The sequence below is a fragment of the Amblyraja radiata genome, chromosome 22 (genome assembly GCF_010909765.2).
Source record: "Amblyraja radiata isolate CabotCenter1 chromosome 22, sAmbRad1.1.pri, whole genome shotgun sequence".
NCBI classification, from domain to species: domain Eukaryota; kingdom Metazoa; phylum Chordata; class Chondrichthyes; order Rajiformes; family Rajidae; genus Amblyraja; species Amblyraja radiata.
The window spans coordinates 8,462,659-8,488,424 of NC_045977.1; the positions used below are offsets into that span (position 1 = coordinate 8,462,659).

The 25,766-nt window shown below is 42.6% G+C and overlaps 1 protein-coding gene across 3 annotated transcripts in view; it reads left to right on the forward strand.

Moving 5' to 3' along the window:
- Nucleotides 1-25,766, forward strand: part of mrtfb (myocardin related transcription factor B) — a 182,682-nt gene that overhangs the window by 61,705 nt on the left and 95,211 nt on the right. For all 3 annotated transcript variants that reach the window (XM_033040313.1, XM_033040312.1, XM_033040314.1), the window contains exons 2-3: nucleotides 9,894-9,961; nucleotides 21,017-21,222. In XM_033040313.1, the coding sequence (XP_032896204.1) occupies nucleotides 21,033-21,222 (190 nt within the window). In that variant the 5' untranslated portion in view covers nucleotides 9,894-9,961; nucleotides 21,017-21,032. The remainder of the gene's footprint in view (nucleotides 1-9,893; nucleotides 9,962-21,016; nucleotides 21,223-25,766) is intronic.

Sequence of the window (25,766 nt, forward strand, 5' to 3'; positions counted from 1 at the left end):
ATTGTCATTAATGTCTGCCTCTCTGAGATATGACCCTCGAGATATCAGAAGTGACCAAAGTTGGCCAGGATCATGTCATACATAGATTTTGATGGTTGATAAGCCCAAATATCAATTGTGCCATAATTACTTTAAATAGGCATTATTTTGTTAATGATTTGTTTTGTTTTTGGGGGGGAAAGGGTCTTCAGGAGGGTCTGGGCCCGGAGTCGTGCTCCTCCCTCCCTCTCCACAACTTGAACCACAGTTCGGGGCCCTGAGTACGGCTACACAAAGACACAGACACGGACTGGGCCCGGAGCTACGCTCCTCCCTCGGATCCAGACCGGAATATTGCATTGGGGGAACGAGGCCCAACAGGTCCCACTTAGGGTAGGGAGGGGAGAGGGGTTTTGGACAATGTTAACAAAGGCAGGACTCCCAGTTCAATGAGAGATTTGTAACATTGTTGTGAGGGAGGGAGGGAGTGGAAGAGGGGACGAGGAGAAGATTGGTGTTTAATAGAGGGAGAGGGAGGGGAGAGGGGTTATGGAGGGAGGGAGGGAGTGACTGAGGGGAGGGGAAAGGAGAGGGAGAGGTGGGGGAGGGGAGGAGGAGAGGGAGGGAGTGCTGGGGGACGAGGGGACGTGAGCTGCGCCTGCGCAGTTGGGGGCTATGGGTGAGTGGTGGAATACTGCATTGGGGGCACGGGTTGCATTGGGGGCTATGGGTGAGTGGAGGAATATTGCGTTGGGGGAACAGATGAGTGTTGGAATGTTGCGTTGGAACGGGTTGTGTTGGGGGACCAGCTCTCCCATGTGACAGGGTTGGTCTAGTAACTTGGTCTAGTAACCAATAATTCAGGTCCAGTTGTCATGAATTGTAAGTGATATTTACTGCAAGTCATGTTAACCATTACATATTATATGTGGAATTCTCTGCCTCAGAAGGCAGTGGAGGCAAATTCTCTGGATGCTTTCAAGAGAGTTAGATAGAGCTCTTAAAGATAGCGGAGTCAGGGGATATGGTTAGAAGGCAGGAACAGGGTACTTAATGTGGATGATGAGCCATGATCACAGTGAATGGCGGTGCTGGCTCGAAGGGCCGAATGGCCTACCCCTCACCTATTGTCTATATCACAAGCATTTTGTTGCCCAATAGGAATTTGAGCTGCATATTCTCACATTATAAAGGACAGAAGGATGAGTTATTTTTCACTTTTTTTGCCACACTGGTCGGTCTGCAAGCATAACTAAAAATACTAAACTGCCACCCATCTGTTTCACACAGTTTAAATCTTTTTTTTACAAAATTCTTTGGCATTGAATATATGAAATCTAGATTGTATGTCATATTGCAGTATAAAAACACATAGCTACTTTGGTTGCTGTTTGCTTGTTTAAGATTCACTTTTAAAGCTGTGTAATGTTTAATAGGGATTTAACTGATGCATCTGATGTAATAGAACATACGAATAAATCTGTTGTATTAATGAGTTAACTCATTTACAACATTTTGGATGCATTGACTGGGAACTAGCCATCGTTTGCCAATATGGTTTTAGCTCGTAATTGATTGATACTTTGGGACATGAGTACTGCAAAATGGATGTAGAGATTAAGGAAACCAAAGGGATAAAAATTCAGCCAAAGTAACTTGTTGATATCCATTTCCAAATATGATCACAGCTTAAAGGGATGCAATAGATAAAAAATAAAACATGTCTACATGTGATATGTGGCTTGATAGACTTGGATTGTTTTCTCTGGAACGTCAAAGGTTGAGGGTAGACTTGCTAGAAGTATATACAATTCTGAGATGCATAGATAGGGTAGACACTGAACCTTTTTCCCAGCTGCAAATGCCCAACATAGAGGGCATAGCTATGTGAGATGTGGAAAGTTTAATGGAGTTGTGCGGGTCAAGGCTTTTTTACACAGAGGGGCCTGGAACACATTGCTAGTGGTGGTGGTGGAGGCAGATACGATAGTGGCGTTTAAGAAGCTTTAGATAGGCACATAGAAGTGCAGAGAATAGAAGGATATGGATCATGTGCAGGCAGATGAGATCAGTTTAGCTAGGCATCATGTACGGCACAAACATTGTGGGCTGAAGGGCCTGTTACTGTGTCAAACTGTTCCATGCACTGTGACTGCTAAATATCTTTTTAATATCCCAAAGGATGATGAAGGTACAAATGTGCAAAACTGCTAATATTTCCTCTGTTAGTTTGGTATCTATTCTTTGGTTCATTAGTGTACTTCACAATATTTGCTTCTACATAATGTATACATTTAAGAACACGCGTACATTAGGTTGGATATCTTGCAGGAGTCTTTATGTGGCCATAAATATGGTAAGACACAAGGAACTGCAGATCAATATGATTAGCTTTATCACCATATATTTACAGATGTTTAGAATGGTTCCAACACAATTAGTAACCAACACAGAATGTGCACTGTATTTACTCTCATTTAAAAGCGTTACCATTCATTTATGTAATTCCATAAGAATTAGAAGTAGGAGTAGGCCACTTGATCCTCAAGCATATTCCTTGACAGGTGTGGATAGAGTGGATGTGGAGAGGATGTTTCCACTAGTGGGAGGGAGAGTCTAGGACCAGAGGTGATAGAATTAAAGGACATTTTGGAAGGAGATGCAGAGGAATTTCTTTAGTGGAGAATTTGTGGAATTATTTGCCACAGAAGGCTGTGCAGGCCAACTCAATGGATATTTTTAAGGCAGAGATAAATAGATTCTTGATTAGTACGGGTATCAGGGGTTGCGGGGAGAAGGCAGGAGAGTGGGAAGAGGGAAAGATAGATCAGCCATGATTGAATGGCGGCATAGATTTGATGGGCCGAATGCCCTAATTCTGCTCTCACACGAACCATTTATTAAAAATCAAAGCTAATCTCATTGTAACCTCAGCACCCTGTGATATCCTTTCACCCCCTTGCTTAACAAATAGCAACAGTGCCCTCCATAATGTTTGGGACAAAGACCCATCGTTTATTTATTTGCCTCTGTACTCCACAATGTGAGATTTATAATAGAAATAAATCACATGTGGTTAAAGAGCACATTGTCAGATTTTAATAAAGGCCATTTTTATACATTTTGGTTTCACCATGTAGAAATTACAGCAGTGCTTATACATGGTCCGCATGAATTTAGCTGTTGAAATACTTGTCCAGTGCCCTGCATAATGTTTGGGACATAGGCCCATCATTTATATATTTGCCTATGTACTCCACAAATTGAGATTTGTAATAGAAAAAAATCCCATGTGGTTAAAGTGCACGTTGTCAGATTTTAATAAAGGCCATTTTTATACATTTTGGTTTCACCATGTAGAAATTGCAGCAGTGTGCACAGGGCTCGAAATTAACGCTTGCCCGGTTGCCAATGGCCATCTAAAGTCCCGCCGGGCAACCTAAAAGCCGTTTCATTTTCTGAGTGAGCCCCCCTCTCTATCTCTCTCTCTCTATCTCTCTCACTCTCTCTCTCTCTCTCTCTGTCACTCTCCGTCTCTGCCCGTCATCCGTGTCCAGGCCGCCATTTCAGGGCACCATAATGTTTGGGACACGGCAATGTAATTTGAAAGTAGTCATGTTTAATATTTTGTTGCATATTCTTTGCATGCAATGACTGCTTGAAGTCTGTGATTCATAGATATAACCAGTTGCTGGGTGTCTTCTCTGGTGATGCTCTGCCAGGCCTGTATTGCAGCCATCTTTAGCTTATGTTTGTTTGGGGGGCTAGTCCCCTTCAGTTTTCTTTTCAGCATATAAAGGGCCTGCTCAATTGGGTTCAGATCGGTTGATTGACTTGGCCACTCAAGAATTGACCAATTTTTAGTTTTGAAAAACTCCTTTGTTGCTTTAGCAAGTATGTTTGGGATCATTTCCTTGCTGTTGAATGAACCGCGGGCCAATGAGTTTTGAGGCATTTGTTTGAACTTGAGCAGATAGGATGTGTCTATACACTTCAGAATTCATTATGCTACTACCATCAGCGGTTGTATCATCAATGACGATAAGTGAGCCAGTACCGTCAGCAGCCATACATGCCCAGGCCATAACACCCCCACCACCGTGTTTCACAGATGAGGTGGTATGCTTTGGATCTTGGGCAGTTCCTTCCCTCCTCCATACTTTACTCTTGCCATCACTCTGATACAAGTTAATCTTTATCTCATCTGTCCACAAGACCTTTTTCCAGAACTGTGTTTACTCTTTTAAGTACTTCTTGGCAAACTGTAACCTGGCCATCCTATTTTTGCAGCTAACCAGTGGTTTGCATCTTGCAGTGTTGCCTCTGTATTTCTGTTCATGAAGTCTTCTGCGGACAGTGGTCATTGACAAATCCACACCTGACTCCTGAAGAGTGTTTCTGATCTGTCGGACAGGTGTTTGTGGGGTTTTTCTTAGAGATTCTTCTGTCATCAGCTGTGGAGGTCTTCCTTGGCCTGCCAGTCCCTTTGCGATTAGTAAGCTCACCAGTACTCTCTTCTTAATGATGTTCCAAACAGTTGATTTTGGTAAGCCAAAGGTTTGGCTGATGTCTCTAATAGTTTATTCTTGTTTCTCAGTCTGATAATGGCTTCTTTGACTTTCATTGGCACAACCTTGGTCCTCATGTTGATAAAGAACAATAAAAGTTTCCAAAGGTGATGGAAAGACTGGGTGCTAAGAGCTCTCTTATACCTGCATTAAGGAGGCAATTAAACACACCTGAGCAATTACAAACACCTGTGGAGCCATGTGTCCCAAACATTATGGTGCCCTGAAATGGTGGGACAATGTATAAACACAGATGTAATTTGTACATGGTGAAACCAAAATGTATAAAAATATCCTTAATAAAATCTGACAATGTGTACATGTGATTTTATTTTAATTACAAATGTCAAATTGTGGAGTACAGAGGCAAATAAATACATGATGAGTCCTTGTCCCAAATATTATGGAGGGCACAGTACCTCGGTCTTAAAAATAGTCTTAAGAAGGGTCTCGACCCGAAGATGCTGCCTGTCCCGCTGAGTTACTCCAGCATTTTGTGTCTACCTTCGATTTAAACCAGCATCTGCAGTTCTTTCCTACTCTTAATATTACCTACAAAGCTGTGGTTTTTCCTCGTGCGATTGATAAAATACACACAACAGATTTAGAATCTTTGCATTTTATTAATCCACGCAATTAAAACAAGCTGAATATTGCATAAAAGCTTTTATCATAACTAATTCCAATTTCAGAGTGAAAACTGTTATATTTTAAACATCTACAATCTATTTCTCTCTCCACTGCCTGATTTGTTATCCTGTTCAGTGCCACCACCGAGTATATTCGGGTCAGAAAGTGAAAAAATTTTTAAATCTCTCCCTGCACGGGAGACCCGACCTTTTCTTTGTCGGGTCTCCGTTGTCGTTGGGGCTGCAACGGGGAGCGGCCTCCAACAGGAAAACCGGGGGCTGTGGTGCCGACTACTCACCTCACCGTCGCGGAGCTGGCCGAGTCCAGAGCGGGTGGAGCTGTGGTGGACGCTGCTGCGGCCCGACCTCTGGAGATTCGGTGGCTGCAACTGCGGGTTTTGCGGACGGCACCGGGAGCCCGCGGGTCCCTGGAGGGAGACCGCTTTTCAGGGCTCCCGCAACGGCGACTTCTCCCGCCCGAGTTGCGGGGTTGAAGAGCTCCTGGAGCGGGGCCTACATCACCGCCCCGCGCGGCTTGGAATGGCCGCGGGACTCTGCGAGCGCGCGCCGGGGGCTCTAACATCAAGAACCGGTGTGCGACCTTGCATCACCCGGCGTGGCTTAAATGGCCACGGGACAATCGCCATCGCCCGCCGGGGGCTTTGACTTTGACTCTGACATGGGGGGGAGAGTGCAGTGGAGAGAAAAGTTTTTTTGGCCTTCCATCACAGCAATGTGATGGATGTTTATGTAAAATTTGTTGTGTCTTGGGTCTATTTGTTTGTAATGTATGGCTGCAGAAATGGCATTTCGTTTGGACCTCAAGGGGTCCAAATGACAATAAATTGAATTGTATTGTATTGTATTGTATTGTATTGTATTGTAATGGAAGTAGCTTTTATTTTTATTTTTTTCCTCAACTCCCCACCAACTTGAGAGGCCGGTATTTAGGCTGGAAGATGATAATTGCTGTAGAATTACAGAGAGAAGAACTAATCTCATGGGGAAGACCCTCCTGATTGACATTAGTTTGGGGTATTGACAGAGGATGTTTCTGTGTTTCTCCTATCCTTGAGCAATGTTAGAAAAGGTCATTTATCTGCTGTAACCGGCATTTCGCAACTCAATCAGGCTGCCATTCTTCATGAGCCCTGAAACCCACAAAACTTGTTGTGATGCACAAAGCCTCTCCTTAACTTAATATAATGACTTACCTGTTAACACTGCAGATGTAAAAAAATAACTGCATATGTCAAGTATGTTATTTTTGACATAGTGTTAACAGGTTAACCTATACATGATGTAGGATACATCAATATGTATTATTTTCAGAATATTGTTCTGAGCACTGAGTGCTTCTGAAATCACAAATTACGTTCATAGGAGGATTGTAGGGGGGGGGGGGGGGGGGTGGCGGGGGAAATACAGAACATTGATGCAAGCAATCACGATTATAGACTACCTAATAGAAATTAGTAAGAAAGTTGCTTCATAGTATAATAGTGTTATCATCACCACAAATTAACTTTTGTTTGCGACACAAGAAATGGCAGGTGCTGGAATCTTGAGCCAAATGCAAAGTGCTGAAAGAACTTGGTACTTCTGGCAGCATCTGTGGAGGGCCTTCATCATTCTGATTTTTTATTTTTTATTTTTTTTTACTCAATTGAATGTTGCAAATGCTATTATGGTCATACAATCTGATTTCAATAAAAATCAAATGAATAAATGTCCTGCGTGGCATTCTCATTGAGGTCTCTGGAACAGGAAGATCTAATGATCATTCTTTGATCAGTGTTGCGATGTCCTTAGTGATGAAGGGAAAATGCACTGTTATTTTTAGCTGCCCTGATTTGAAGGAGTACAAGTCAACCAGGTTGTCCATACCTCAAATGAGCTGCCAGGAGGGACTACAAATATGGATATAATTACAACCTTTAAAGGACATTTGGACAGATTTATGGTTAGGAAATATTTAGAGGAATATCGGCCAAATGTAGGCAAATGAGACTAGTCGAATGTGCCAACTTGATTAGCATGGACAAGGTGGGCTGAAGAGCCAGTTTCTGTGCTCTGCTATCTGTCAGTCTTAACCATGCTACTGCTTCCAGTTGCAAACAAGCTTGCTATTTCTGCCTCGTGTATTTATGTGACAGCCACACAAAGATAGGATTGTTTCCTGTCATGTCTACTGTGCGGATGGCTGAAAAAGAGAAAAATATAAAGACAAAGTATCCTTGCAATTAGGAGAGCATATAATGCATGTCATTTTCATCTGGAGATGCAAATGTCTTCTGTTTTTCCATTTAAATGGACAGCATTTAGTGGCTGCCAACTATATTTCACTGGAGTTGTTCTGCAGCCAATCTCCAGTTACTTTTCTCCTTCATAAAGCGTGGAGATTATATAAATAATCCGCATGCTAGAATTTGGTTTGGTTCAGAGAGGAAACATTTCCCAGGCAATTGCACCAACATTAATTCAAGGAAATGTGCATTTGCAGTTTAGTTTACATTAAAAGCAATTGTTAAAAATATATGCCTGTAATTGGAAAGGAAAATCTATGTACCCATGGCTGGGAAATGTTTAAAGAAGCCAGAGTTTACATTGAAGATAGACACAAAATGCTGGAGTAATAGGCAGCATCTCTGGGGAGAAGGAATATGTGACATTTCGGGTCGAAAAGTTTAGAAGAGAGACATAGTGCTGGGATAGCTTAGCAGGTCAGGCAGTAGCTCGGGACAATACGAACAAGTAACGTTTGGGGTCAGGGGACCCTTCTTCATACTGATCAGTCAAAAGAAGGGTCCTAGCCCGAAACGTCATCTATCCATGTTCTCCTGAGATGCTAACTGACCCGCTGAGGTACTCCAGCAGTCTGTGACTTCTTTTGTAAACCTGCGTCTGCACTTCTTTGTTTCCACAGTCACTGGACTTGCACAGTTGGAATTGAACCCCAGATACTTTTCTTTGTAGGGGTAGAAGCGCATTATGGGATGAGGAGCCCCCCCCCCCTATTCTGGCTCGCAAGTAGTGGTGGATAGATATTTTATTTTCCCGGAAGCAGCTGTTATCTCCTGTGTTTTGTTATATATCAGCCTTGGGAAAACCTGTTCTGTCATTTTAAGCAGATGCTAAGTGAAGGTCACTTGTATCATCAAGGAATGATGTGCTGGAAATTCCAAATTTGCCAAAAGCAAATTCGATTTTGCTGCCGTTAAAATATGGATTTTGCCAACTTGTCTCAGAAATGTGGGTATCCCATATTGTTACATTGAAAGGTGCAGTTTTCTAAAATGCTTGCTAATCTGGCCATAACCAACACAATTGTTATTTTAAAACCTGCTAAGGAATCTGGAGCAAATTTCAAAATTATCCTTCATCTAGAAAGTTCTGTCTTTACACTTGATTAGCAACAATTTTCGGAGGGTCATTTTGTAGGTCATATATCTAGTGATTGGCAACTCTGGTTGAATTGTTGGTAATTCATCCGATGTTTGCAGGGATATTTCCTATACCATGGACTTTTTTTGAGAATCTGTCGCCTGCACACTTCAGGAAAAATGACCTATCTAAAATTGTCATACTTTGTCACTGTTAATGGCTAATTTTCTACTTTTTTTTATTAACTTCGATGCGTTGTCCATTCACTCGCATTCTTGGCAAGGATACTTTGTGTTTAGTTAGTGATGTAATGGCAGCCGATGTAATGAGGATGAACTTCTTTATTTGAAATTTCAATACAATAAGGTTATGACAGACTAGCACAAATTAAAACGTTTTTTCTCCCCCAACATTCCTTTCTGTTTATGCACATCTCAAGTATGACAGTACCCTGCGGGTTCCCCCCGGCTAAATGTTTTCCCAATCTGCTTCTAGTACTGTTCTAACAACAAAAAATCATTGGAGACTGAAGCTGATGAGCAATCCTGTGAGGCTGATCTAACCCCAACTTGTTGCCATTTGAGATTTTAAACTGAGTGAGAAATTGAAAATTAGAATGTGTGGATGTCATTTTATGGTGAATTCAGTTTAATTAACGTGAATGTGTAGGAAAGAACTGCAGGTGCCGGTTTAAATCGAAGATAGACACAAAATGCTGGAGTAACTCAACGGGACAGGCAGCATCTCTGGAGAGAAGGAATGGGTGACGTTTCGGTTCGAGACCCTTCTTAAGACTGATGATTATTAATTGATGTGAATATGATTTTGTTAAATTTATGTTCTGTTAAATAAGTATGTAACGCTACATAGATGTCGCCTGGCAAGTAACTGCATTTCAATGCTTTTGTTTTTAGCATTTGGTTTACAACCTCATAAATCTTGTTCTGTCTAGATGGTAGTTATTTTTATTTCTTAATAATAGTTTAAGATTAATTATATAGAAATACTACACATGCCCAATATAGTTCAGAAATAGTTCTCAATACATTTTCCATGCACAGATGAGATCCTGTCTGCCTATGGGGAATTTGAAATTTTAATACTGCAATTTCCAAATTGCATCTGTGCGTGCCACTCGGAAGATTGTGTGCCTACAACTCCCAGCATTCCTAAGAGATTGCTTACTGTAGTTGAATCTGACACTGAATGTGGTGCCGTGCTTATATCAGGAAGCTATGGCACTGACTCTGGCTGTTAGGCAGCACAGTCAACAGTAGCAAAAATAATTGTTTCTTGCAATTTGAATTTTCTGATCAAAGCATTTTTGTTTTAGATACGGCTACCTAATAGGATATCAACATCTAAGAAAAAACGTCTATGAACAGCAGTGATCCATTGGAGGTAAGCGCCTATTTTTATGAAGTCCAGTTGCTTTAATATTAAAACTTAATCTCCTATTCCACCAATATATGCTCCACCACCTTCTCCATTCCCCTCCAATTAATTGTGCTCCAGATCTCAGTTTAAATAAGTTTAAACTATTAAGTAAGTAAGTAAGTTTATTGGCCAAGTATTCACATACAAGGAATTTGCCTTGGTGCTCCGCCCACAGGTAACAACATGACATACAGTGACAGTTACGAATGACTCAGAAAATAAATCAATCATGGCAAAACAACGTTGTTCAGTGTAGGATGGTATTAGCAAAGACTTCAATTTAATGCATTTTGATTATGTTACATAACACAATACACATATAGAGTGACCATGCAATTACTGCTAACAATTAATACTTGTACTTCCTGAGGACCTGCGAAGAAAAGCTTCAAGTATATACTTCTCATGTTAGACTCATTAGAATAGTTAGCACTTGGAGTCCCTTCCTGCTTCTCCCCTCTCTCCTGTGCTTTTCCGGTAGGGTAATAATATATTTCTGCTGTGATGATAACATTTTGATTTGTGTTAATCACACACAAAATATTTTAGCTATTAAGTTTGGCTGGAGGCTGGGAGGTTAAGCTGCAATCCGCAAATACATTATCGTTTGGTGGAAGTAGACAACTTGTTTATAGACACAAAATGCTGGACTAACTCAGCAGGACAGGCAGTCTGAAGAAGGGTCTCAACCCAAAACGTTACCCATTCCTTCTCCCCAGAGATGCTGCCTGTCCCGCTGAGTTACTCCTGCATTTTACATAGAAACATAGAAACATAGAAAGTAGGTGCGAGAGTAGACCACCAGGTCCGTCGAGCCCGCACCGCCATTCGCTCATGGCTGAACACTAAACAGACACACTTACCCACAAACAGTAGACACAAGACACAGAACACAAGACACTACCCTCCCCTTTATACCGCTATCACCCCTCTCCACCCCAAGAACCTCGTGATCTCCTGGGGGAGGCAAAAAACCGGATAAAAACCCAGGTCCAATTCGGGAAAAAAATCCGGGAAATTCCTCTCCGACCCCAATCCAGGCGATCGACACTTGTCCAGGAGATCACTCAGGTCTTACTATACTAACCATACCTAGGTCCATATCCCTGCCCTCTCCCCGTAGCCCCTTATCCCCTTGGCAGCTAAAAAACCATCTATTTTAGTCTTAAATATATTTAACGTTTCTGCTTCCACTGCTCCCTGGGGCAGTGAATTCCATAAATTAACCACCCTCTGGGTGAAGAAGTTCTTCCTCACCTCAGTTTTAAAAGAGCCCCCCCTTATTCTGCAACTATGTCCCCTAGTTCTAGTTTCCCCGATCATTGGGAACATCCTCGGTGCATCCACCCGATCAAGGCCCCTCACGATCTTATATGTTTCAATGAGATCGCCTCTCATTCTTCTAAACTCCAAAGAGTAGAGTTCCAGCCTACTTAACCTTTCCTCATATGTCAATCCCCTCATTGCAGGAATTAATCTTGTAAACCTTCGCTGCACTGCCTCCAGGGCTAGTACATCCTTTCTTAAGTATGGACCCCAGAACTGTACACAGTATTCCAAATGTGGTCTCACTAATACTGTGTACAGCTGCAGCAAGACCTCCGTGTTTTTATACTCAATCCCCCTAGCAATAAAGGCCAAAACTCCATTGGCCTTCCTGATTGCTTGCTGCACCTGCATACTAACTTTTAGTGATTCATGTACTAATACCCCTAGATCCCTTTGCGTTGCATTACAACGCAGCTCCTCCTCATTTAGAAAATAACTTGCCCTATCATTTTTTTTCCCAAAGTGAATGACTTCACATTTATTAGTATTAAATTTCATCTGCCAAGTTGTTGCCCACTCACCTAGCTTATCTATATCCTTTTGCAGACTCTTCCTATCCTCCTCATCCCCTACTTTTCCTCCCATTTTTGTATCGTCCGCAAATTTTGATATATTACACTTGGTTCCCTCCTCCAAATCATTTATATAAATTGTGAACAACTGGGGTCCCAGCACCGACCCTTGCGGAACCCCGCTAGTTACCGGTTGCCATCCCGAGTATGAACCATTTATCCCCACTCTCTGCTTCCTATTTGTTAGCCAATCCTCTACCCATGCTAATATATTACCCCCAATCCCATAATTTTTTATTTTGTGTCTATCTATGGTTTAAATCAGCATCTGCAGTTCCTTCCTAGACAACTTGTTTCTTTGCTTTTAGATACGATATCTGAAAATTCTAGGGATATTTTTGATTTTGGAGTTTTTGATTTGTCCCTGTGGTTTGTGCAGGTACAACAGTTGTAGTAAGGCAATCTCAGGCTAGGAAGGAGAAACAAATTGATTTACAAATTGGAGCATGGTGTAGAGGACTGAGTCTCTTTTTTTTTTGTGCAGAATTTTCCAGTGAAAGCTGCACCAAAAGTAGGTAAAATATGTAGGAAAGAACTGGAGATGCTGGTCTGAAAAACGGTCTCGACCCGAAACGTCACCCATTCCTTCTCTCCAGAGATGCTGCTTTCCCCGCTGAGTTACTCCAGCATTTTGTGTCCACCAAAAGTAGTTAAATTACTGTAGTTTATTTACGTAAAGTTTTAAGGGGAACTTGGCTCTGCACAAATATCTCCCCCTTTTTTCCTCTACTCAGCCAATCCCTGTACAGCTATGACTCATAACAATTTTACAAGGAAGAACAGTTTAATGACCCTCAGCCTAATGTCAAAGCATATCTGGAGGTGAGGTTTTGGTTAGAAATTGCTGATCAGGAATCAGCTTTGTGGACCAAGTTGCTGCTGTATCTGCTGCAGCTAATTACAAAGCCAGCAGGTAGGGGAACAATATATGTGAGATAGATTGAAACATTCTGTGGGCAGATTCTGACCCATGTACTGCATGTTGTGTACTATTGTTGTATGGGCATCATTAGAAGAGGTAGAGATGACAGGATAAATCTCTCAGTTAGAGTAGTCAGTTCTACTATCATAAATTTCATCTCAATTTAGTATTTTGTATCCAGGTGGTGGGATGCCAAAATAATCTCAATTAGCAGTTGGCCGATGATAATCAACCTTAAAGTGACTTGCTATTACAATGGCAGCAACTTTAAAGTGAAGTATATATTATTAAGTGTATTTGGCTGGTGGGTCCATATCACTACCAGCTTTTACTCCTCACTCAGACTGCTACTGGAAATGGAATGATGCTACAGTAATTAAGGCAAACAAATTAGTTATAATCGACTAAAAGGCAGCATTTCTTATTGGCAAAATACACATGCTGTAAATTTACAAATGAAAACAGAAAATTCTGAAATGTCTCCACAGATCGTGCAGCATCTTTGAAAATAAATAAAATTATTCTTTCAAATCAATGACTCTGCGTCAGAACTTTCTTTTCCACTGTTAGTTATGTTTTCCTTCCCACAAATGTTCCCACAATCTCTGTTTTTAATACTTTGTCATTACTCTTGTTAGCATTTATGATTTACATCAAGCAATCAATTACTGTTGTCAAATTAAGCCTTTCAAAATGTAGCATTGAACATATCTATTTAATCACCTAAAATATTTTGTAGTGCTCAAAAGTATTTGAAGTGAAATAAAAGGGAAAGAAAATCGACAACGTTCCGCATGGTGGGCTGCTCTGGAAGGTTAGATCGCATGGGATCCAAGGAGAGATAGCTGAATGGATAGCAAATTGGCTCCATGGAAGGAAGTAAAGGGTGATGGTGGAAGGTTGCTTCTCTGACTGGAAGCCTGTGACTAGTGGTGTGACTCGGGGTTTGGCGCTGGGCCCATTACTGTTTGTCATCTACATCAATGATTTGGATTGTTACACAATTTTGAGATTTTAAAAATCAAGTCTGTAATTTATCTCATTAGATAAAGCATAAAAAGAAGTTTAATTTGACACCTAATTCACTTTCATATCTTCAGTATTAAAAAAGTTATGGCCATTTTCATACTCGGAAATTAGCATCTTGTTCCCTATTGCTTTTCCATTGACTTAACACAAAAGCTGTGATCGAGCCCATAACTTTCTTAAAAATTAAGAGAACTGAAAGAAATGTTCAGTTATTATAGATTGAAGCATTCTGAAACAAATATGAAACAATCTTACTTAGATGACTTGAAATTAAAGCATATAAATAGTTAGTTACCTAATTGTAACTATTCCGGAAGTGGCGGCGGTGTTGAACGGCTGCTGCTCGCCTGCAGTCCATCTGTTTTTACTTTTTTGTGTTGTTTTTTTTGTCTTGTTTAGTTAAATATTTGGTTATTAGGTTGTGATATGTGTTGGGGGGGGGGGGGGGGGGGGGGGGCTGAAACAGGGATTTCTGTCTCTCCCTTCGGGGGAATGCGACTTTTTCTTGTCGTATCCCCCTTCTCGGCCTCCTTCTGCGCTGAGGCCTAATGGCGGAGCTGGCGGCCTCCAACCTGCGACCGACCTCGAGGCTCCGGAGGTAGAGCCAGCCAGGACTCACCAACGCGAGGCTGGCCGTCTTCGAGCTGTGGTGGAGTTCGGGCAGCGGCACGACTCGGCGCTCCGGTGGGGGCGGCCCGGCGCGGGGCTGGAGCAGTGCTGGCTGAGATGCTCCGGTGGCAGCGGCGCGACTCGGCGCTCTGGAGAGGGCAGCCCGGCGCGGGGCTGAGACGCTCCGGTGGCGGCGGCGTTCTGGCGGCGGCTCTGGGCTGGGACGGCGCTCCTGTGGCTGAGGCGGCCCGGCGCGGGGCTGAGGTGGTGCTCCGGTGGCTGTGGCGGCCCGGCGCGGGGCTGAGACGGTGCTCCGGTAGCTGAGGCGGCATTCTGGCGGTGGCGACCTGAATCCGGGGCTCAGCCGTGGGTCAGTGGACGACATCGTCGGGAGCTCACAGGTCACAGGCTGGTGCCTGTTTTCCAGAGCTCCCGCGGCAATAGCTGCGTCCACTGGACTGGAGGGCGGCAGCTTCGACCACCCCGGGCCGCGGAGCTTGAACCGGCCCGTTCGCGGAGCTCGGTGAGCCGCGGGACTGACTTACCGTCGCCCGGTGGGGTATCGCCTCAGCGCAGAGGGAGAAGAGGAGGGAAGAGACAGTAACCCTAAGATTTTTGCCTCCATCACAGTGAGGAGGTGCCTGATGAATTCACTGTGGTGGATGTTAATTTGTGTTTATTGTGTGTTTTGTTGTTTTGTTGTTTTGTTGTATGGCTGCAGGCAACGACATTTCGTTCAGACGTAAAGGTCTGAATGACAAATAAAGGATCTAAGTCTAAGTCTAAGTTGTAGCTAATTACAAAATTCAATTACTAGATCTAAACATCTATCAATTTCTTAAGAATAGATTAACATTTTTAAATAGCCTAAGTGTCCAAATAACATTCACACAAGAATTCACAATATAACATAATTTTAAAATCTCATTGTCATGGATTTATAGGCCAAATGGAAGGAATTTAATGTTTAATACCTGTAAATTAATGGCCATTTAAATCATCTTGCGAGTGGGTTTTTCTGGAACGCGATCAATTGGAACGTTGCGGTTGCGGTGAAATTAAACCCCATATCGGCAGGAAAAATACTGCCGGTTCGTATGGGAAAAAAAATCACCGTTTCGCAATGTAAAATGTGAATTAAAGGCATCTTAAGGAGCACTTTTATACATAAAATAAACGGCTTTCCTTTACCTGTCCCGTACGTGAAATCCGTCCCCGTTGTCGGCGTTGACGGCTTTAGAAGTTGATTTTAAAATTACCCCAGCGCTGAACTTGTCGGGCGATTAAAAAAAAAAAAAAAAAATACACAGAACGGCTGTCGGAACAATTATTCAGCAAAGGCCTGCACTCCAACCAAATATAATCCAGGACAAGGTAGGAAAAAACGCGTTTTAACCCCGCCGCCCCCTTCAAAGGTGCCAAAATCGCGCACACGGCCAGTGGCAGAATTGCAGCACCGCTGAAGGTAAGTATTGTAACATACCTACATACAGGGCAAGATTAACAAGTTTGCTGATGATACAAAAGTGAGTGGTTTTGCAGATAGTGAAAATGGTTGTGAAAGATTGCAGCAGGATCTGGATACATTGGCCACGTGGGCGGAGGAATGGTTGATGGAATTTAATACAGAGAAGTGTGAGATGTTGCATTTTGGGACGTCGAATAAGGGCAGGATTCACACAGTAAATGGTAGGCCTGTGGGTAGTGTTGTAGAGCAGAGGGATCTAGGAGTACACGTGCATGGTTCCTTGAAGGTCGAGTCGCAGGTAGTTGTGGTGGTCAAAAAGGCTTTTGGCATTTTGGCCTTCATCAGGTAGAGTAATGAGTATAGAAGTTGGGAGGTCATGTTGCAGTTGTAGAAGACGTTGGTGAGACCGCATTTAGAATATTTTGTTCAGTTCTGGGCACCATGTTATAGGAAAGATATTGTCAAGTTTGAAAGGGTTCAGAATAGATTTCCGAGGATGTTGCCAGGACTAGAGGGTGTGAGCTATCGGGAGAGGTTGAGTAGGCTGGGTCTCTATTCCATGGAGCGCTGGATGATTGGGGGGGGGATCTTATAGAGGTGTACAAAATCATGAGTGGAATAGATTGGGTAGATTCACAGAGTCTCTTGCCATAGTAGGGGAGTCGAGGACCAGAGGACATAGATTCAAGGTGAAGGGGAAAAGATTTAATAGGAATCCGAGGGGTAACTTTTTCACACAAAGGGTGGTGGGTGTATGGAACAAACTGCCAGAGGAGGTAGTTGAAGCTGGGACCATCCCATCGTTTAAGAAGCAGATAGACAGGTACATGCTTATGACAGGTTTGGAGGGATATGGACCAAGCGCAGCCAATGGGGACTTGCGTGGCTGAGACATTGTTGGCCGGTGTGGGCATGTTGGGCCGAAGGGCCTGTTTCCACACTGTATCGCTCTACGACTAAAATAATTCAGGTACTTTCAGTTTAGAATACAACATGGAAATAGGCCTTTCGGCCCACGGACTCCATGCTGACCATTAATCACTCAAGTTTCTTTATTATCCCACTTTCACATTCATTCCCTACACACTAGGGGCAATTTACAGAGGCCAAATAACCTACAAACCCGCACATCTTTGGGTTTTTTTGTTACACGAAACATAGTAGGTACCTGGAACGCTCTGCCAAGGATGGTAGAAGTGGAAGTTAACGATAGTGGTCTTTAGAACGTTTTTAGATAGGCATATGAATATGCAGGAATTAATGGAAAAGGATCAAATGCAGAGAGAACGGAATTAGTTAAATTTGGCGTGTAGGAAAGAACTGCAGATGCTGGTTTAAACCGAAGATAGATACGAAATGCTGGAGTACCTCAGCGGTTCGGACAGTATCTCTGGTGAAAAGGAATAGGTGACAGTCTGAGGAAGGGTCTCGACCTGAAACGTCACCTATTCCTTTTCTTCAGAGATGCTGTCGGGCCCACTGAGTTGCTCCAGTTTAGTTTGGCATCCTGTTCTACACTGATATCGTGGGCCAAAGACCTCTTCCTGTGCTGTACTGTGCTATGTTCTGGAAGATGTAATAAAGCATGTAAAATGGAACTGAGAAGGAGAAAATGACTAGATGGAAAGAAGTGAAAGAGTTACAAGTCCATCAGTTCCAAGAAAAGCAACCATATTGTGAGTTAGATGTGACATCTACTATTTAGTGAGTCAGAATAATGAGCATCATAATCAGATGTCCTCCCACTAGTTATGTCAGAAGAATCTGAATTCACCACTTCAAAGTTAAATGCTATTGATAAATCTTTCACAACAATTATTTTATTGATTGCCTCATATTTATGATATTGTATATTTTAGTATTTTACTCGTAGTTAAGGATATTACAAATAAATATTTTGAAAGTAAGAAGGGGGGCATTTGCTTCCTTGAAACTGCTTTGTCATTCAGGAATAATTGTTGATCTATTCCGTGGCTTCACCATCGTTTTATTGCCCTATACTAATAACAATCATTTTTTTCAGTCAAAAGATTTATCTTAGCAGTAGATATACTCAGCTGCCTGAATTAAAAAAAAAATAAAGATTCACCATCCTCTGTCAAATCTTTCAAAAGAAGAAATTTAAAGAATCAACAACTGCTGGAAATCTGAAATAACAACAAAAAATGCTGGAAATACTCAACAGCCGAGGCAATGACCATTAGAAAGAGACATTTCAGGTCAAAAACCCTTTGTCAGTCTTGTTTTTTGTTGTATGGAGGCTTAAGGGCCTGTCCCACTTGGCCGTCATTTACTGGACAGGCTGGTAGTGACTCTATATACCCAGTTTATATTTACCCAGTTTATGATATTTATGGTGATTTGCTAAAATGTTCCAGTTTCTTGAGTGGTGCTAGCAATTGGAAAAACTGCAGATGTAATGCCCCTATTCGAAAAACGAGGTGAATGAAAAGTAGCAAGCTGCAGACCAAATTAATCTGTGGGAAGGAACTGCAGATGCTGGTTTAAATTGAAGATAGACACAAAATGCAGGAGTAACTCAGTGGGACCGGCAGCATCTCTAGAGAGAAGGAATGGATGATGTTTCAGTCTAAAGAAGGGTCTCGACCCGAAACGTCACCCATTCGACTCGAAACGTCACCCTTTCCCACTTGGCCGTCATTTACGCGACAGGCCGGTGGTGTGTGAATATTTCGTGCAGAACGAAATCCTCGTGCTCTGCGCGATACCGCGTGCAACTCCACACTCCTCCACGCCACTCCATGCGCCCGTCCCACGCTACCCACACGCTACCAGGTCGCGTAAATGGCGCGCAAATGACGGCCAAGTGTGACACGCCCTTAAGTGTTTCCAGTATTTTTTGTTCTCATCTCAATCTTTACTGGTCAATCAATTACCCTGTGGTAATGCTCCGATTTCAGGTTCCTCGACCAGCAAAAAAATTGCGGCATTTGTTCAGCCATCACCCTTGGGAGTTTTATGTGTTTCAATCATTTGTTTATCTAAACCCAAAGAAAAATTGGCCCATTTTGCTGCAATTTTTCTCCTAAATCAACCTACTTATTCCAGTAATTAATTTAGTGAAACTTAGCAGTACTATATATAAAGTTGCAAAATTGATATATCCTCATTTTAGTATGATTCACAAGCTGGAAGACATCAAACCATGACCTATGTGTTTTATGGAGACAAAGTGCAGATGCTGGTGTACAAAAAAAGACAAGTGCTGAAGTAACTCAGCGGGCCAGGCAGCATCTCTGGCGAATGTGGACAGATGACATTTTTCGTCGACCCTTTTTCAGAATGATTGTAGGGGAAGAAAGCTAGAATACACAGGCTTCACAGGAATTTAATTTGCATGCTAAGGCATAAAAACTGTGTCAACACTTACAGCGATAAGGTTGCCATGGAAAGGAAAGAAACTCCTGGAGTGGGAGAAAGAGTGGAGGAATAGTGGTGGAAAATGGAGCAGAGGGTGTGAAACCAAGTGGGAGGTGAGATTCAGGCAAGAGATGGGAAATGTAATGCCTCCTGGGATTGGAACTGCTGGGTTAGGTAGGTGGTGGGGGAAGATGGTGGCAGGTGTCGAGTGCCACGAGCTGGCTGGGTAGGCCAGGGAATGAGTCAGTTACTGTGATTGGATTACAGACACTTATTAGTATTTAGAAACAGAATTATTAAAATATATAAATGATATCCTTGTAGCGGGTGCGTGAGAGAGCCCGGAATGAATGCGAGGAGCCAGGCAAATTCTGTAAAGGCTTTAATGAGCACAGCACACTACTCTCCGCTTCAGTGAGAGACTGAAGACTGGTCTCGCGCCAAAAATCCCTGCTTTTATCTTCGTAGCTGGGACCCCCCCCCCCCCGGACCAGTCCATCAAGTGCCGAGGGGGATAAACCAGGCAGTAGCCTAAACCGCCACATCCTTGTGATACCCACTTAAGTGAAATGAGTGAATATTTTCTGTGTGAGATACTCCTCTCTGATTGTCTCCTAATATATTTGGCTATTTGATGCAATTATTGCTAGTAACTCTTTAAAATGTGCTGTACAAATCATCCATATGGGGAAAATACAGGTGTGTTGTGGTGAGTTGTGCCAGAAAGTGCCTGCTCCAATCTTCCAATGCTTCCATACTTTCACCATAAAGCATGTGCAAGCACCATAAAACATATAATAATAATAATAATAATAATAATAATAATAATAATAATAATAATAATAATATCTTTTATTGTCATTGCACGTCAGTGCAACGAGATTTAGTATGCAGCTCCACTGATGTACAAGAAAGGTAAATAAATACCAAGTAAATACCAAATAAATATCCAAGTATTTGGAGGAAACAGGGAACTGCTCCTGGAGTTCGTCCAACACTTCATGTCCAAATAGTTTGAGGCCATTCGTGCTTACAAAAATCAAATGTCATTTAAAAAAAAAATTTGATTTTAGTCGGACGTATCTTAGAATGGAGGTTTTTGACAGCAATGAAAGCTGCCAAAATGTTAGTGGCCATAATACATTTGGTATGCACTCATAAGGTGCAACGTTTGCCTGGAAAGTGAATACACTTAAAAAATAATTTATTTATCATATTTTGTTTGCAGTTTGGAGATCTGTGAAACAATATATGAACACAAAGTTTTCTTCTTCAGTATGAAATCCAGTGCGAGCTATACATTGAATGTTGTTGTTGGTTGAATAGCTGATAAAAGTGTTTACTTTTTTTAATATAAATTACAGAGCTATTACAGAGTAATTTTGTTTTATGTTAAAATAGTCATAAAGTACCATTGGCATTCCGTGGAATAGACTTTGTATTAAAAATGTAAACTTTACTGTATGTGTAATATTCTGATCATTATTCCTTCCCACGATAACATCCACTGTTATTTCATGCTAGATGTTTTTATATCTTTAAGGTAAATCTATAGGATAAATAGTAGTTTCAATCGCAAAATATAGAAGCTCCTAACTTTAAACAACGTATTCAGTTTTTTAAATGTGAAATAGATCCAACGTGCCCCAAAGTGCTTATGGCCATCGACCCCTGGGAAATAATATACCGATTCTTCTTCCTCCTCTCAGCACTCTGTGAAAGAATATGGATCAACAGCCAACTCCTACCATCTTACTAAGTGTGATGGATGATATGCAAGTGTCTGAATTGGAGGATTCAGTTATACAGAGCTTAATAACCCCGAGCCCTCGAAGTGAAATGGTTGCCCACGAGTTGCAAGAGCTTACACTGCAGACAAATCCACGCTTACCGCCTCTGAATGAGCGGAAAAACGGTGAGTACTACACAGGGCCAACTAATTACCATTACCTCCATTTGGAAGGGGCAATATAAGATTGAAAGAATCTTCATGGAGATTTGAGATCAGTAGAATAATTAAGACTGATTGTGCTATTACGTTAGTTTCTGTATCAGATGGGAGTTTATCATTTGTGTTCTTTGCCACATTTGGTTGGATCACTATGAGGTGAAATGTTAGCCAATGTTAATTCTCTACATCCTTCCCGTTAGTGCAGCACTCAACCCTCAACTTCTGAAATTACTCTGCATATAAATGTCATGTAAATTGCCAAAGAAACATCATTTTGTTACTACTGTGATTTGCTGCTAAACTCTGCATAGTTTATATGTGGGCAAGGGGCATGTTAGACCCACTCCTCTTCAAGCTCTCAGTTCTGTTTCATAGGTTATAGAAGCAGAATAAGGCCAATCGGTCTATCAAGTCTACTCTGCCATTCAATCATGGCTGATCTTTCTTTCCCTCTCAACCCCATTCTCCTGCCTGCTCCCCATGACACCTGTACTAATCAAGAATCTATCAATCGCTGCCTTAAAAATATCCATTGACTTGCCTCCTCAGCCTTTTGTGGCAATGAATTTCACAGATTCACCACTTTCTGACTAAACAAATTCCTCCTCATCTCCTTTCTAAAGGTACATCATTTTATTCTGAGGCTATGGCCTCTGGTCCTAGACTCGCTCACTTGTGGAAACGCTCTCTCCACATCCACTCCCTCAGGCCTATCACTATTCAGTAATTTTCAGTGAGCGCCCCCTCATCCTTCTAAACTCAAGCGTGTACAGGAGCCATCAAATGCTCATCATATGTTAACCTAATCACCCCTGGGAACACCCTCGCATCGTCTTTTGCAGCCTCAGGTGTGGCACCTTATCAAACTTTAGTGAAGTTTAAGCTGACAGTATTTAAACATCATCTTGTTCTTTTGTAGTCATATTGACCAAACTTTTACAGTTATATATTATATAAAACTTTGTGTGTGTGTGTGTGTTTTTGCCTTTGATAATCCCACACGAGGTCTGTATCCTTTTATGCCTAGCCTATTCAAATGCTTGTTTAAATATCTCTCAAAGATAATGACTCTTACCACTTCTGGCAGTGAGTTCCAGATGGTAATCACACTCCTCTGTACTCTCGCCAACACAACCACATCCTTCCCATAATGCGATAACCAGATCTGCATCCAATTGTCAAAAGTACAATCTGATCAGTGTTTTGTTAAGTTGCAACATAACGTCCCAACAATGCTAGACCAATGGAGGCAAGCATGCCCGAGTTGTCACTTTCAGAGAACTATGGACTTGAATCCCAAGGTCCTTCTGCTCACCAATATTCCTGGGCACCCTACATTTACCATAGATAACCTCCCCTATTTGATTCCCCAAAATGCATTACCTTGTACTTGTGGGGAGTAATTTCCATCTGCCCATCTAAGGAAAAGGGAAGACATCAATGTGAAAGATGCTGTCATCAGAAAAAAATCAATGTGGAGCTTGAGAAACTGGGGAATAGGAATGGATTTTTTTTACAGGGGACAGGGCGGGAGGAGTGGTTGTCGGGATAGCTGTAGGATTTGTGATAATGACAGATTAGCAACCAATCCTCTTGAGGTAGATATTTTTTGCCAAAAGGTTACCCTATATTTGTTTAGGTCATTGTTACTGATGTGTTACAAAAATATAGTGATCACATTACTAACTTTGGAATGCTGAGCTATTGCCAGTATCACTTGAGGGGAGAGCTTGTGTTGTGAGATTTAGATGACCTATCACTTTTTACTGTTCTGCAGTAAAAAGAATGGTTCTCTCCAGAGAAATCAGATTCTTATGTTGATGTTGTGCAACTTCTGAATCATCATTAGGTTGTAGTCAAGTGGTGAATAGTTAATTTATTATTAAAAGGAGTGATCAATAAGAAATACATTTTACATCTTGCACTCCACATGTAAATAGCATTTTAATTTTGGTTTAAAAACATTACCAATTTTGATGTAAGTTGCTTCTTCAGAAATAAAAAGACTTAATCGATGCAAGTAACTTTGTAAACTGTCATTGTTGCTACAATAAATGCCATTTGAATTCCAATTGGGAACTTTTTGTTTAACAATTGATGGCTGGATTTTTTTTTTAAACGTAGAAACAAATCTGAATTATAATTATCTAATGTTGCCAGTTTTCAGTTGTGCTATAGTACTTAATCTGTGGGGTAAACAATTTGTAAAACAAATGCTAAAAATCAATTGCAATTAATTTGAAGACAAGAAATGGATTGACTTTACTGAAATATTTTTCCCACAGTTTTCAAACCAATTGGGATATGACGTGATGTGTTGGTGAAATGTAATTGGAAAAATTGGCCCACACATTCCACTGAACCCATTTCTGTTAAAAAGAAATGAAGTAATTCAGAATCCCCCCCCCCCCCCCCCCCCCCCGAGTCATGTTGTAATTGTGGAATTATGTCGTCTTAGCATGGGTTTAATTTGAAAGTTGCAACATGGCAGATTCCGCAGAGCCATCTGTGACTGAATTTTGTACAAGTATAAGTGAAAAGACTAAAAGAATGGACTGCTTGCTATTATTCATTGGCTTGGTATTTGACATGACGGATATGTCTAATAGCTGTTGAGAATGTTTTCTGTATATTAGAATAGATTGCTTTGGACATTGACAGTCTGTTTATTTATAGTAAAAGCAAAAACTGGAAAATAGATTCACTGGATCCTCTTGAGACCCCTCTCTAAGGAGAAAGGGCAAAGTTGAGAATTCACTTGTAAAGGACTCCAACTGAGCTATAACGGCAATAACTTTCTCTTTTGGATTGCTTCTTCCAATGGCATTGCCTAATGTTTGATTACTTTCCCAAGGAAATAAAGTGCACAATTTATTTTGGCTGTGGTAATCCAACGGGTAGAGATGACGTTTCCCCAAGGAGACCAATTCTAATGTTCATTTTCTGTTAGCAATAACTATTATTTATTTGATCCATTTGTGTCATTGTCTCCCAATGCTATGAGGCTCTGCCAAAGGCAAATGTATTGTCAATAGTACTGTTGGGGTAGTGCAAAATCAAGCATTCAGTTTGGTAAGTACTAGACTAAGTGGGACCCCATGGGAGTCACATGGGAGGCCTGGTCTCCCAACGCAACCCATTCCGCAACGCAATATTCCACCACTCACCCGTTCCCCCAACGCAACCTGTCCCCACAACACAATATTCCAGAGTCTCCGCTTTCCATTTGGCGACATCTCCGACTCTGGGCTGGATCTCCAACTAGGGGCTGGGCTGGGTCTCCTACTCTGGGCTGGGCTGGGGTCTCCCATGCTGGGCTGGGTCGGGTCTCTGAAGCTGGGGGCTGCTTGGGGCTGGGCTGCTTCAGGTCCCTCCCAAAATTGTGTCTGGTTGGAAACCTCCACCGGCCATCCTCAGCTCCAGTAAAGGCACAATGGCGCAGGAAGGGGCAGACCATCCCGGGGAGTGACGGGAAGAGATTTATCCACGCGGCGCTGACTGGCAGGAGAAAAGATCGATCTGCGCATGTGCGGTTTTTAAGATTTTTAAACCTCGCCAACTTTTACGACATTCAACCGATCGGAACTAAATTTGGTACACTCGCAGCACAGGAGAACCGTGTTTGCGCAGATAGAAAGACCGCCAAACCGGAAGATAACAAGATCAGAGTTTTAGTTATATACTAGACCAAGTGCAGACCCGTTGGGTCTGTTCCCCCAACGTGCGGTTTGGGGGGGGGGGGGGAAGGCGGCATGCGGCGTCACACACACTAACTATCCCGCCCCCCGCACACACGCTAATTACCCCCCTTGATATTATATTAATATTATTAATTTGCTCCTTTTACCCCATAACCACCCTATCTACTGACGCATAGCCCCTAACTTGCAGTCGCATCTAGAGAGAGGGGGCGGGGGTAGAGCGTGAGGGCAGAGAGAGAAGGGGCAGAGCCAGAGAGAGGGGGAAAGAGGGGGAGGGGGTGGAGGGGAGGAGAAGAGGGAGGGTGGGTGAGGGGGAAAGGTGGGGGAGGAGGGGAGAGGGGAGAGGGGGTGAGAGTGAGGGGGGAGAGAGAGGGGGGTGCGGATACGGGGAGTGAGGGGGGAGAGGTGGGGAGCAGGGAGGGTGGGGAAAGGGGTGGAGGGAAGGAGGTAGGGGGGTGTGGAGGGGGGTTTATGGGAGGGAGGGTGGGGGAGGGGAGGAGGGGGAGAGAAAGAGGGGAGAGAGAGGGGGAGGAAGAGTGGGGGAGGGGAGAGAGAGGGGGGAGAGAGTGGGGAGGGAGAGAGATATGTGAGAAAGGGGGGAGGGGGAGAGGGGGGCGGAGAGAGGGGGGGAGAGAAAGGGGGGGAGAGAGAGGGGGGGGAGAGAGAGAGGGGGGAGAGAGAGAGGGGGGGAGAGAGAGAGGGGGGGAGAGAGAGAGGGGGGAGAGAGAGAGGGGGGGAGAGAGAGGGGGGGGGAGAGAGGGGGGGGAGAGGGATAGGAAGAGAGAGAGAGTGCCTTTTTACTTCAAC